The sequence below is a fragment of the Sander vitreus genome, chromosome 12, assembly GCF_031162955.1.
Source record: "Sander vitreus isolate 19-12246 chromosome 12, sanVit1, whole genome shotgun sequence".
Taxonomy (NCBI): Eukaryota; Metazoa; Chordata; class Actinopteri; order Perciformes; family Percidae; genus Sander; species Sander vitreus.
The window spans coordinates 25,482,160-25,495,554 of NC_135866.1; the positions used below are offsets into that span (position 1 = coordinate 25,482,160).

Genomic DNA, 13,395 nt, shown 5'->3' on the forward strand with positions numbered 1-13,395 from the left:
ACAATTTCTCAGTCAAGTCCAGAAAATCAGTGCTCGGCAAAAACGTGGAAATAGGAGAGGCTGGATGGACTAAACCCTTTGCCGTCAGAACTGTATTAATCCTCTTTGCAAAGCTGTAGTGTAAATCCCCAGAGGAGTGGAGTGGGATTTTGCACCATTCTTGAAATGGGGGGGAAAGTCTCCAGTTCTTTTCAGGATGGAGGAGGTAGAAATCTATCACTCAGCTCACCATCGCTTCCTATATGTCATGTTCTACATATAGAATTGAATAGATTGATGACAATGTGTTCCCTGTTTCTCGCAGCCCTGCTTTTACCCTACCCTCTTTACCATCGATCCCAGGAAGCGTACTGGAGAGGACAATTTGGATCCCTTTTTTCTTAGGTTCTCAGCCCATTATCTCAGAGCAAATAACTCATATTTCCAATCTTTCAATTTCCTCTGGTGTAGTTTCCAGAATTTGAAAAATGGCTCATGTTGTACCCCTACATAAGGCTCACACATAAGGTGACTAATATAACTATAGACCAATATACAAACTGCCTTGCCTCTCAATCCTGCAATATCTGATAAATGATCAATTGAAGGTATTTCTGTCTAGAGCTTCCATTCTGAGCCCATTTCAGTCTTGTGCTTATGCCTTGACCATTATACAGCCATGCAGAGCAATCAAACCTAGTGAATCGCAACAGATGACTCTTCATACATCACAGACCATGTGTCATAGTCGGATTATGTTTAGAGTCTTCTAAAATAAAAAATGCAGGTAGCATACATTAATTGTTCCCTATATTAGTACTCAGTCAGTGTGACGTTACCGTTCATATGGAATGCGATATAATTCCTTCAAACTATAACGTTACCACTTTAGATTATGTTTTAATGCTTGGTCCTGATTTGATGAAGTCCGTTTTACATGCAAATTTGAGTTTCCTAGGATGGCGAAGGCATGACCTGCCGTACTCTGCCTCTGGTTGGCTAGTACTCCTTGCCTTCGTTGGTTGGATTGGTTAGGTTTAGACATGAGGAGTGAGATTGGTTAGGATTAGGGTAAGAATACCAGGATAAGCCAATCAGACGCTGTAATAGTCCGCAGCTGCTTCCACTATTCAATAAGAGGAGATGTTGTCAGTCCACAGAACAAAACCTATTAGCTAAAACTAGATATAGTAAATGTATCCAGGCTATACAGCCAGCGGAAATCAATTCAAGTTGATTATCATCACCCCAGATCAAAACGATGTCAATGCCAATATAAAAGATGTACAATGAGCCTGTTTTTTGTTTTTTTTTTAACTGATGTTGTCTGTTAGCTAAAATGCCAAACTTAATGCATCTTTAAAAATTTTAAATGTTACAATTAGGTCAGTTGAGCCCCCAGCACAGCCCAGAATTTAAACTTGAATGAAAAATCTTCCAATAAAATATACCTTTATTTAATCCAATTCAATCAATGTAATCAACTAAACCAATACAGATAGCCATGGTAAGTCAATAGGAACTTTGCAAAGAGAAAATGTGAAACAAAAGCATTTCCGTGAAGGCAGAATTTAATTGAGACGATGCCACAAGGTTTAGGGCACACAGTTGTTCCATGCGCACACAGTATCAACTCATCACGTCAATGTGGTAAATTATTGTCTCGAAATATAAATTTTTTTTCTTTTACTTCTATGGGCCAGTCATGGGCTGATATAATAAGGAAGCAAAGGCTTTCAGAATCTAGTCTGGATGATTACAGTCTTCAGTGATGTTTCACAAATCTCTCCTTGTGTCTCTCACTCTGTATCAACATGTAAAAAGTGGTATTGCAGCTGAGAAACATTCATTGATCTGTTTGTGTGCACTGTTTGTGTTTGCCACTATAGAGTGTGTGTGTGTGTGTGTGTGTGTGTGTGTGTGTGTGTGTCTGTGATCACGTCTCTTCATGTGTGTATGCCTGTGCACGTTTTGTCGCTAGGGGCTAGATGCTGAAATTTTGCTCCAGCGAATGAGGGAATATTCCGGGCTGTCACGTGACTGTGTGATGTCAGAGAGAGAGAGAGAGAGAGAAAGAAAACAGAGAGAGAGAGAGAGAGCAAGGTGCAATTTAGCCCCACAGCTGATCCGTGCAGTGCTCAGAGAGAAGCCGAGACGACCAGACACACACACTTTCACACGCACTCTTTTTTGCCTGTAAACACACGTACACAAATGCACTTCACACACATCAGCACAGTTACACACACGCACTACTCTGAGGCATCACCAGAAAGGATGCATTTCTTCCTCAACATTCCAAGCTCATAACACTTTGGATCCTGAGGACGTTTCTGCCTCCTGGACAAGAGTAAAAGGACACTTACTGAAGACAGAAACGAGAAGGAGACAGGAGGAAAAACTGAAGACCGAAAGAAACAACTAGAACAAAAATTACCAAAAAAAAGACAAAGAAGGAGTAAATAGGAGAGAAAAGAAGAGACTGCCAAGAAAAGCCAGAAAAAGAGCAAGACAACAAGACCTGACAACAAAGCGTGAGAATGTCCTTCCTGTCTGGCTCACCCTGGCAGCAGCCTGGCATTATTACTGGTAGCAGCGGGTACGGACAACCTTCCAGTGGGCATCAACAGCAGCAGCAACACAAACCTCCCTCTACCCTCTCTGGTGCCAACGTCCCTGTGGTCCTGGCCTCCTCTCCACTGTCACCCTCCAGCCCGGCCTCTGACCGCCGCAGTGACTGGCACTGTCAAGGCCAGACGGCACTGGGGGGGCAGATTGATGCTGCAACACAGGGGGGGTCCAAAATAACTTTGGCGGAAGACGAGGCGAAATTAGGGCGAGGCAGATCCGAGGGGATGTTGTCTGGGACGTTGGCTGAAGGGCCAGGAACGCAGAGCTTCAAGATGCCAGCGCTGAAGATAGAGGATGAGGGGTCCGGAGGGGGGAGGCCAAGGGAGGACGGATATAGGATCGGAGTTGCAGGAGGGTCAATGGGGAGTGCAGGACAAAGCCCCAGCAGCCCCCTGTCTTCCCACTCTTCCCCTTCCTCTTCATTACCTTCCCCTTCTATCTCACCTGGGAGATCCTTTCAGAATTCTTCGCCAGACCGTAAACCCACATCAAACTCTAACTTTGGACAAAATAATCTGCAACAAAACCATACAGGCAGCAAAGATGGATTTTACATCCAGGGATCTCAAGTGTCTGCCCATGACCAGGGCTTGCTTCCTCCCCCAAAACAGGCCTCAGGGCTAGGGGAGAGAAAGACATTGAACCCTTGCTTCACTGGAAGTGCCAGATCAAGTCCTGCAAATAAAGAGGATGAGAAGAAATCAGTTACGTCCTCCACATCCGAAGGCATACTTGGAAGTTTCAAAGAAAATTCAGTTGCAGTTCTAACTAATCAAACGTTGAAGCTATCTTTGGGAAAGCAAAGTGTTGATATACAACCTGTTGGTACTGCTCCTTCTGCTGCTGACCTAAAAGGAAGTAAAGATAGTGCCAGCGCAGGGCCTAGAGCAGGCCTACCTCCACCCTCAGCCAACATTGGTGTTGAGGTGGGTAGTGTAGGGGAGAGTAGGGTGGAAAGAGAAAACTTAAGCCATACTGAAAAGGGGAGGCCAGGGTCACCTAGCAGTGGCATAACATGTGGGGTTGCACAGGATTTAAGTTGTGCTACCTTGAGCAGAGAGGCAAAAACTAGCCAAAGCAGTGAAATGCCACAGCGAATGGCTGTAAGGCGGGCAATGTCTGACTGTTCCCACTTGTCTGTTCCCATGGTAATGACCGGAACGTACCCCACCGGTATGGGAGGGGTACCAAATTTTGCCCTGATGGGAACAGCATGCCCACCCAGGGTGCCCTACCCACACGTGGCTGTCCGACGCTCGCTCACAGTCACGGGCAGCACAGACGCTGCAGCTGCAATGGCGACAAGGATGTCATCCCCGTTAATGACACCCACGGTATTGCCATCATCCCCACCTCCTAAGAGGCATCATGGGAGCTGCGAAACCAATGTTTTACTTCCTGTTCCACTCCCTGCAGGAATTTCCATTGACAGCACCCAAGATAGTAAACTGAACACAACGGGTAAGCGTTTCTCCTTGTGTGTGTATGTGTCTGTTGGGATGGAAAAGAAAAGAACACAGAGTAGATTATCACTTATACCAGGTCAAGTACCCTAACCTGGTTCCAGACCTCTGTATAACTGCAGATCTCTGATTTGTTCAGTGACTCAAAGTACATCTGGTTTGTGAGTCCAATTTGCAGAAATAATAACTCTAACATTGACATTTGTTTTCGTGAAAATACATTAAGCTGCTCATAGCAACCGATGCTGAATCTTCTAGCATGGATATGTCTCTTGCTATTGATTGGTTAGAGCAAAACTAAACAAAACAACTCCCTAAAGATTTCCCTTGAACAGCTACTACTGATTAGGAGACTGCCTTGCAATCATAAATGGCAGTAACCCTTTTTACATTCTTTCATTTCATGTAATACAGAGCATTGATCATGAGAAGCAGAGGGTTTGTAGCCAAAATGGCTGCAATGTGCTTGATGCGTGTTACTGAAAAGGGCAGGATATAGACTTTTACTTAAGCTAGCTTGATGTCTTCACTATCAAAAATGGTATCTCTGTAGCCAATGTAGCCCTGGTGTGTCTTTCTTAAGGAGGTGTACATTAGCAACAGGGTAGCCAAGCTATGTGTGTAGGCTCTGGTGCTACACCGTAACCCCTTTACTTGCAACTGTAAATCAAGCTTTAAATTTCAGCCACTTGCTTACAACCTGATCAAACCGAAGAAATTGAAGTACCTGCAGTGACTGGTATTTTCTTAATTCATACAGAGTTGCAACAATACATACATTTCACAGCTCCAACAGATTGGACTATAAGGACTGTTCTAGCTTTTATGTCGCTCTGCCTTCATCTTCATAAGGGGTGTAATGTAATGTAAAAGTCATCATAGTTCACCTGAGCACATCCATGGCATTACAGCTCAGTTGCATTTGGCTAAGAATAGGTTGTTGGCTGTGCCTTCTTTTCCAACATTAACTATGTATGAAAAGTGGTGTATTTTAGAATATCAATAGGAGGCTGCCACACTGCTAGTTGCCACTTTGGTAGAAAGCACATGCACTTTGCATTCAACATGCTGTGTCTGGGTGCGATAAGTGACACGGAATATTCTTTACGCGCATCCTTTCCGTCTTGAGTAGGCCAGTTCCGCTGCTGCCCACCACCATTATCCACCTGTGGATATCCATTCTGTTTCTTTGTGTTTCTCCTTGGCAGAGTTCCATCGATTCTCCCTGCTCTCAGTTACAAACGTTAAATCTCACTTACAAATCATACAAAACAGAGCCTTGCAGCCAAAATAACATCTAATTTTAGTTATATTAAGTTAATGTTTTCTACCCACTGTGTAGTTTTGCAGCCACACTCTAGTAGTAGATTAAATGGTTGACCTGCTAAGCTAATTTAAGATTGTAGTTAGTCAAGTTGATGAGCTGAGTTAGAAGAACAGTATGGGTGCTGACGCCTTTTAAATTTGATGACAGTTAATTTCATTGGGCATGTAAATCAGTAAAGGTGATAGCAGGTCATACTGGGTGTAGATGGGCCTGCTAAAGTTATTGTTATAGGCTTCTGTAGGTGTAGTCTACCAAAAAAAAAAGGTGCTCAAGGGCACCTCGGCAGTGTCTATGAGGTGAACTGGCCTCTCCAGCTACCAAGCACACTCTGTACTTGGTGCGCACTGGGACATAAACCCAATCCTACAGACTGAGCTTTTCCATTATCTCAACGGTGAAACCTATTTTAATCGCCATCTCCTCCTCTAATAGGGGTTTTAATGAGGTAAATCAATATGAGAAAATGGGTTTTGCTTTGCTGGGTTTCACATTATATTTCATTCCATGTCACAAAAATATTATCACATCCTCGTATCCTATTGAGGAATTCTTGGACAAATGCAAAGGAGATTTTCACAAATTGAAGTTGATAGCGATGTTACAGAAAAAGAGAGATGGAAAAGTGTGTGAAGGGAGCTGGCAGAGGATTATGGGAGGACCAGCCCAGGGCTTAGAACCTAAAATGAACGCTGGTTTGGATTATTGGCGTCTTTTGTTATGGCTCTGTATAACAAAGTTAATGAGAGAAGAACCATCTATAAATGTAGTCATTCACTATTGCCCTCATTATGATATCTACATTTATATTCAGCATATACTGCCTATGTAATCATCTATCCATCCAGCCATGTGTTCTGTTTTTCAAACTGCAGTCGACAGAGAAAAGCTGGGGCATTGATTAGACATTGACTCTGACTGTAGTCATTTAAATCCAGAGCAGCTATTTCTAGCGTTGTGCGTGTGTGTTTGGGTACGTGTGTGTAGGTGAATAGCTTCCACTGACGTGAATCTTACAGATTTTAAATTCACACACCCCCACAGACACACTGACTGTAGACAGCATGTTGATTTAGCACAAACGGATAAAAATAGATCACAGCTGCACAACAATACACAAACATGCACAAAGGAGAACACAGCTGTAAGGAGTGGGGGGGGAGGGGGAGTGTGAGTCTTGAAGCTTGAGCTAACAGGGAACTTAACAGTTAACAGTACACAACCAATTCTTCATACAGATGCGCTGGGACCTGTAGTCTTTTGTACCACAAGCCATAAAAGCCTTAAATCTGTCAAAATAAGCTAGATGTCCAGCTGGCCTGGTCATACCCAAGGGTGTATAGTGTATGTCAGTGTCTGATGTATGGACTATTTGTTTGTGTCATATGTCTGATGTCCTGTCATGAAGTGCCTTGCGACTGTACCGCAAACCCAACTGCACCACGGGGACAATAAAGTTATCTACTACTTAAACACTTTTTGTGTTGGAACTAGTGATCCCTGTCCTTCCTGTAATGCTGTCTCTATGGGTTTTTGTACAGGGGGGAGGGGACAGCAAATCCAGAGGGACAAAACACCAAACACAAAAAAAAACCCTGAACTTATAACAATAACTTCCAGCTCGATGAATGGGTGGTTGCAGGAGAGGGGAGGCGGACAGGTGCACGTGGGCATGCAGTGTCACAGTTTCAAACCTTATACCGGTTTCTCTGGACACAAATCATGGTATGCCACTGTATAAGAAATTGTTGAAAAATGTACTCAACAAATATTATGAAGCAAATTCCCGCAACGGCACAAAGAATGTTGTCCAGTCATATTTTTTTTCAACTTCACAGAAAATCACAGTAATAGGGTCTATGTATGTCTTATGTAAAGTTGTGCGTGCTTGCCTGGACAACTGTAACACACTTTACTGGTTTCCGTCAATGGTCCTGCCTGAATTATTGGCATATTATCCCCGAGCTAGCTAACCCACAATGGCTCCCTGTGAAGTTTCACATTCATTTCAAAATGTTACAACTGACTTTTTAAGTAATAATCCTCAAGATTTCACCCATGGTTGCTGGTGATAACAGCAAAGTGTGGTTTAAAACCAGAGCAATCCATTCTTGAGCAGCTCCATTGTCAGAATAATAACAGAAGAGCAGCAGGTGTTATCTGTTTTACTGTGAAGTCAAACAAACTTCTGTTGTTTTATTGAAGAAGTCAGTCTATATTAATTGTAACTGCAATCTGATTTCATGCTGCACACAGCATGAGTAGTTTTCCACACAACAGCAGAACACAGTGTGTGTTAGTAGTGAATGGATGAGTAGCAATCTGATACAGTATACATTCATCATTATTACATAAAGACGGCTTTACAACAATTAACTTAACATACTGTGTCTCTCATACAATGTAGCATTAAATCAGTTTGTGTGTACTGTATGTCTGTGCAAAGTCATGTGGATTATTCCTGGGTCTATCAGACTGTCTATTGATTGTCATGTCCAGTATGGAAGCTTGATAGCTGTCATGCTAGCTAGCGCGAGCTAAAGCGGTCAATACTCAAACTGGGCTCATGTTTGTGAGACAGAAAAGGAGAATGTGTGTGTGTGTGTGTGTGTGTGTGTGTGTGTGTGTGTGTGTTGAGAAGGTCGCCTGCAGTAAAATATGCTTGCACCAGCTCCATGTCTGTGTATGTTAGTCATGCTCTGATTTACGTGGTAGTCGACTCTCTCTCCGTCACAAACACACGCAGACACACACACACACACACACACAGCTGGTTGCCAGCAGCTGTGTATTGGAGCGTGGTATTAGATGGATCCTCTGCATCCAAAGCCAGCAGTTTCATGTTGGATGAGTCATATTGCTGGTGTTGAAGGTTGGAGTGATGCAGTGATTAAAACTACTGTACTAAGAGCAATAAAGCCACCGGTTTGTGTTAAAGCTACAATAATAATCTCATATAATATTAAAGCTCCTACTGTATAGATTTTTACCTGCCGCAATACCAGCCACGACAGCGCCACTGGTGTTTTCACCTTGCGAGTCTGTGTGTGTGTGTGTGTGTGTGTGTGTGTGTGTGTGTGTGTGTGTGTGTGTGTGTATGTGTGTATGTGAGATCATGGCAAAATGGGGTCTTGGAGAGACCTACTGTAGCGGGAACTACCACAGAACAGGGTTTGAGTACTTTGCCAGATGTTTATATTTCTGTCTATCTGCGGACAGATGTTGTCACTGCGATAGTGTCATATCCGTGCAAGATACAGTTACGAAACTTTACAGGTGTGTAGTTGAGATCAAAATGAAGGCTGAGTTCGTAGATGGGTGTGGAGCTTCATCAGCAGTGGTTGAAAGCTTTGACTTGAGATTGTTTTGTGTAACTATATCTCTGTCTGACAATATCTCTGGTTCTGCTAGTTCTGGTTTTGATCTTTTTTTGAACTGTGAGTCCAACCATGTTAAAGGACAGCAATTCAAAAGCAGTGGTACTCTTTTAAGACCTGGATTTTTGTTGTCTTTGGCAGGAAGAACAAAGGAGAATTTGAACACACCGCCCAGAACGTCCTTAGTCTTCTTCAAAAAGACTAAGAGCTACAGTTGTAATGAGCATTCATCACTAAAGCTCTTTTTACTCCCTTCCTGGAAAAGATATGCATAATATTGATGCATATTTTCTCTGTCAGACAACAAAATCAGATAAGACCAAAGCACTGCAAGGAATCTTGGAATCAAGGAATTATTTAAAAATTAAATTAAAAAATCATGAAACAAGTACGTGTCAATGAGAGGCTTTGCTGCAGCAAGTCATGAGTTTTCATTAACATGACATTGCATAGTGTGACATTTCAAGGCAAGAAGTGACTTCATTCTGAAGCACCACAAAACAATAGTGTTAGACGAGTAGTGAAACAGGATTGCAGGAGGATAACCAAACTCCAAATGCTCTCTACACTTGAGCTGTTTCTGTTGCCTGCATGACCACACATGAGCCGTTCATGTGAGATTTCTCCACGCTCACAATCATAGCCTGTTTCTGATTTGGGCTCAAGGCTGAACTAGTTGGAACCACAGTTAAAAGTAACATAACAAATATATCTTGTTTAATGGCAGCCATCGTTCCAGAGGGATCCGCTCAATGTTGCTGGAAAAAAAAAACAACAGCAGCAAATTGGCATCGATTCAGAGGAGATAGGGCAGTTATCACACAGCAAACGTCAGCACAGAGGGAAATGAGGGGACATTATGGCACAGCATGAGCCTGTCCAGTGTCACTGTTATGTAAGAGATGTCTTGTTGGCAACAAAGAGCCTCTGTCTCTTTCTGTCCCCCATCCCTCAGACCCGCCAGCTCTCTGTCCTTAAACCCATCAACCTCTCGAACTCCTTCTGACTCTGTCTCCCTCTGCTCCCTTTTCCCTGTCATTCTTTAACTTTATTCTCTCTTTTTCTCTCTCATCCCATGAATCAGCTGTTAGCAACATTGGTGCTGCAACCTAGTTTGACCTAGTGCTTCCTCTGAGGATAGTTGTCCCTGTATGGTGTTTTCATAATCCTGGCACACAGCCTACTTAGCCTACTTTATTTGAACTGCAAGTTTATTTCCATCATTAAATCATTGAAACTCTCCCTACAACCTCTTCATCGCTTCTTCTTCGTTTAAGTCCAAACCTGCAATTCCTGAAACCGTGACAGTGGTGTTTGTGCCTACAAATAACAATAATGTTTGTCATACTTTTTTAAATATAAGAGAAAGTCCTGTTCTTTACAGAGGACCTCTGTTAACTGACCTGTTAGAATAGCTTTTTCGTCCTGGCATGTTTGCTTGAAATAATTATTTTGCACTCACAAAAACTGTATTAAAAAAGCCATTTTCATTTATAGGAATGGTAAATGTGCTATACTTATACCACATGATCTATCAGATTTGAAATCCAAATCTAATTGTGCATCCATCCCTTTTTTTCCAAGTGCTTTGCAAAAAACCTGCTGTTCACCAGTTGAACTTGTGAACAGTATAGCACGTGCAACAATTGTGTTATTTATACAGTCAAAAGTGTTGATGTATTGCGACAACTTTGAAAACATTTATTAGAATCAAGTTATAATTTTTTTGCACATTTTTGGTAAAAGGAGTTTCATGCTGACAATGACATTCTTTCTGTCACAGTGAAATCTGACAACAAGGACAAGCAGGAGAAGACAGACAAGTTTGACACCTTTGATAAGAAAGAGAAAGACGATCAGCAGAAGAAGGACACTGGTCCGGACAAGAACCAGAAGTCTGAGAAGATCCTCAAAGACGAGGACAAGATGGAGAAGATGAACGCGGAGAAAAACAACAAGGCCAACGAGAAGGCAGAGAAGGTGGACAAGCCGGAGAAGACCAACAAAGACGAGAAGAAGGAAGAGGAGAAGAAGCTGGCCGAGAAGGGAGGGAAAGGGACAGCCAAGTCTCCAACAGGCAACAGCAGCAAGACCCTGCCCAGCCCTGACAGCAAGAGCAAGGTGGGTCACACACACGCAGAGAATACTGCTGTCCACACACATTTCCTGCATACAGATTTACACTTTTAAAGTGAAAGAGTGTCCAGTGGTTACAGAAACAGCCCAGGCACCCAAAGGTCACAGCTTTGAACTCTGCCACAGCCGATGTGTCCAACAGGCTGTGTCCTTGAGCAAGACACACAAACACACACACACACACACACACACACACACACACACACACACACACACATAGATGCTCAGGCTGATAACTGACATCTTCCACATAAGTCAAGTTGACCAATAGCAAACCATCTTGAAGAAATGGAAAGCCAGAGAGCCGAAACTGGAGGAAGCCATAATAGCTTATTAGTTGTGTTGCATCATCCACTTTCATTTAAGGCTGCAACTAACCATTATTTTCATTATGGAATCATCTGCAGATCATTTTTTCGATTAGTCTATAAAATGCCAGAAGAAAAAATGTCAGTCAGAGTTTCCTAAAGCCCAAGGTGATGTCATTAAATTGCCTGTTTTGTTCGACCAACTAACAATAGCGGCAAATCCTCATAAATGACCAGCTGGACTATTGAATTAAATGATTAATCGCTTGTCAAAATGGTTCTGTTGTTTGACTCGGCTAATTGTTGCAGCTCTACTTAGTTGAAGTATAAACTGCGCCACAAAAGAGGCATGGTTTAACGAGACAGTTAGGAGATAGGAGTCGAAGGCACAAATCTGTCTCTGAATAGACTACTGTATATGTATTCTATATCCACAACTCTCCTCTTTCGGGATTACCCCGTTGCCGCCGGAAATTCCGCCGGAATTCCTTCTTTTCGGCCGGATTTCCGTTACCAAACCCTTTCTTTGTGTTGGCATTCTAAACTCGGACACGGATTTATGAGGACTCCTCAGATCTCTGCAGGGTAAATCCAGACAGCTAGCTAGACTATCTGTCCTATCTGAATTTTCTGTTGCACGACTAAAACAACTTTTGAACGTACACATGTTCCACCAAAACAAGTTCCTTCCCGAGGCTATTTTGCAGCGGCACTGGAACTCCGTGATGATTGTGATTGGTTTAAAGACATGCCAGTAAACCAGAGCCTGTTTCTCTCCCATCCCGTAATACTATGTGGACTAGCCAGACCCTCCTTTGCAGCGCCTGTGAAGGAAGGTCTAGAAAAGCGGGACTACTGTATATGAACTTATTGTCCCATTAGCGACCAAGCTAACAAGAGCCAGTTCAGGATGAGCTTTTACCCCTCTTCAATAACTCTTTATTGAATAAAATAATGTACAATCCTCAGAACAAATGCTGGGGGGAGTGAACAGCGCAGTACAAACTCAAAGAAAATAGACAGAAGCTCAGAGAGCTATTGGGACTCACTGGCGCTAGCATGTTCCCAGCTAGCTAGCGTGTAAGCAGTTAGCTTACCAGCTACAGTAGCCCTGCGAGTTGTCACTACGTCACCAAGCTTCCAGCACCACCTGTTTAGTGAAGGTGTATAGATTAACTTTGCTGTGCCACCTTCTGTGTCTTCAGTATGTATAAGTGCTAAATATTGCATCCATCCTTTAGTCTCTATTAGATATTGTGTGTTTGCTGATTCTCTAATATCTATACTGTTATATCTTCTAAGGAAGAACCGAATGTCCACGACATCCAAATACTTTTGCAAGTTTAATGCAAACGGGCAGGCATGACCTCTTACAAGTTACTTAGTTACTTTCACATGTCTCTGACTAGCAACAACTTCTTCGCTCTCTCTTAACTAGGGTCAACATCCGGACAGCTGAACATACTCTGATTCAGAACGCAATGTAATAGCGCCTCCTACTGGGACATCCGTTATTAGCAGCTAACTTCAGAAACAGTATAAGGAAATTAACTATTATTCTTCATAGCTAAGTAACTGATATAGCTTACAGATAAGCATTCTTGTAACTCAATATTACTCTTAAGATATTACAGTTAGGATACCTCATCTCCCCCCGCATTACGTTAACAGCTTATTACCTATAGAAGGGAACACCGGTAAGCTATAATGCACAATACATAACCACTTAAATGACATCAAATATTTGGAACATAAAACTATATATATATATTTTTATATATATATGTATGTGTATGTTAAACTAGGAAGGTTCGTCCTTCCAGTGAGATCAGAGCACAAAGTCTTTGAGATGCCCAGGCGAGCGTCTCTCCCGCTCGGAGCGTCGCACCGCTGGTGCAACCGGCTGAAGATCTGGTGGCTCACTAGGAGGAGGTTCTTCGATGTCGTCCAAACTTGTAGGCAAGGGGCCCACAAAACCTCCAACCGTGTCCAACAAGGTCTCCTCTTCACTCTCAGACTCGGAACTGGGAACAGCGTCAGCCAGTCTAGCTCTCACTTGGTCCACGTGCCTCTTCATGGTTTGACCATATCCGACGATCACTGTGTACGACACTGGGCCTGATGAGCTCTGGATGACAGCAGGGATCCACTTAGGACCATAAGAATAGTTCCTGACA

The 13,395-nt window shown here is 42.9% G+C and overlaps 1 protein-coding gene across 1 annotated transcript in view; it reads left to right on the top strand.

Annotated features, from left to right (window-relative positions):
* LOC144526119 (uncharacterized) overlaps nucleotides 1-13,395 on the top strand; it is an 89,228-nt gene that overhangs the window by 39,837 nt on the left and 35,996 nt on the right. Inside the window, exon 6 of the mRNA XM_078263335.1 lies at nucleotides 10,558-10,895. Within this exon, the coding sequence (XP_078119461.1) occupies nucleotides 10,558-10,895 (338 nt within the window). The remainder of the gene's footprint in view (nucleotides 1-10,557; nucleotides 10,896-13,395) is intronic.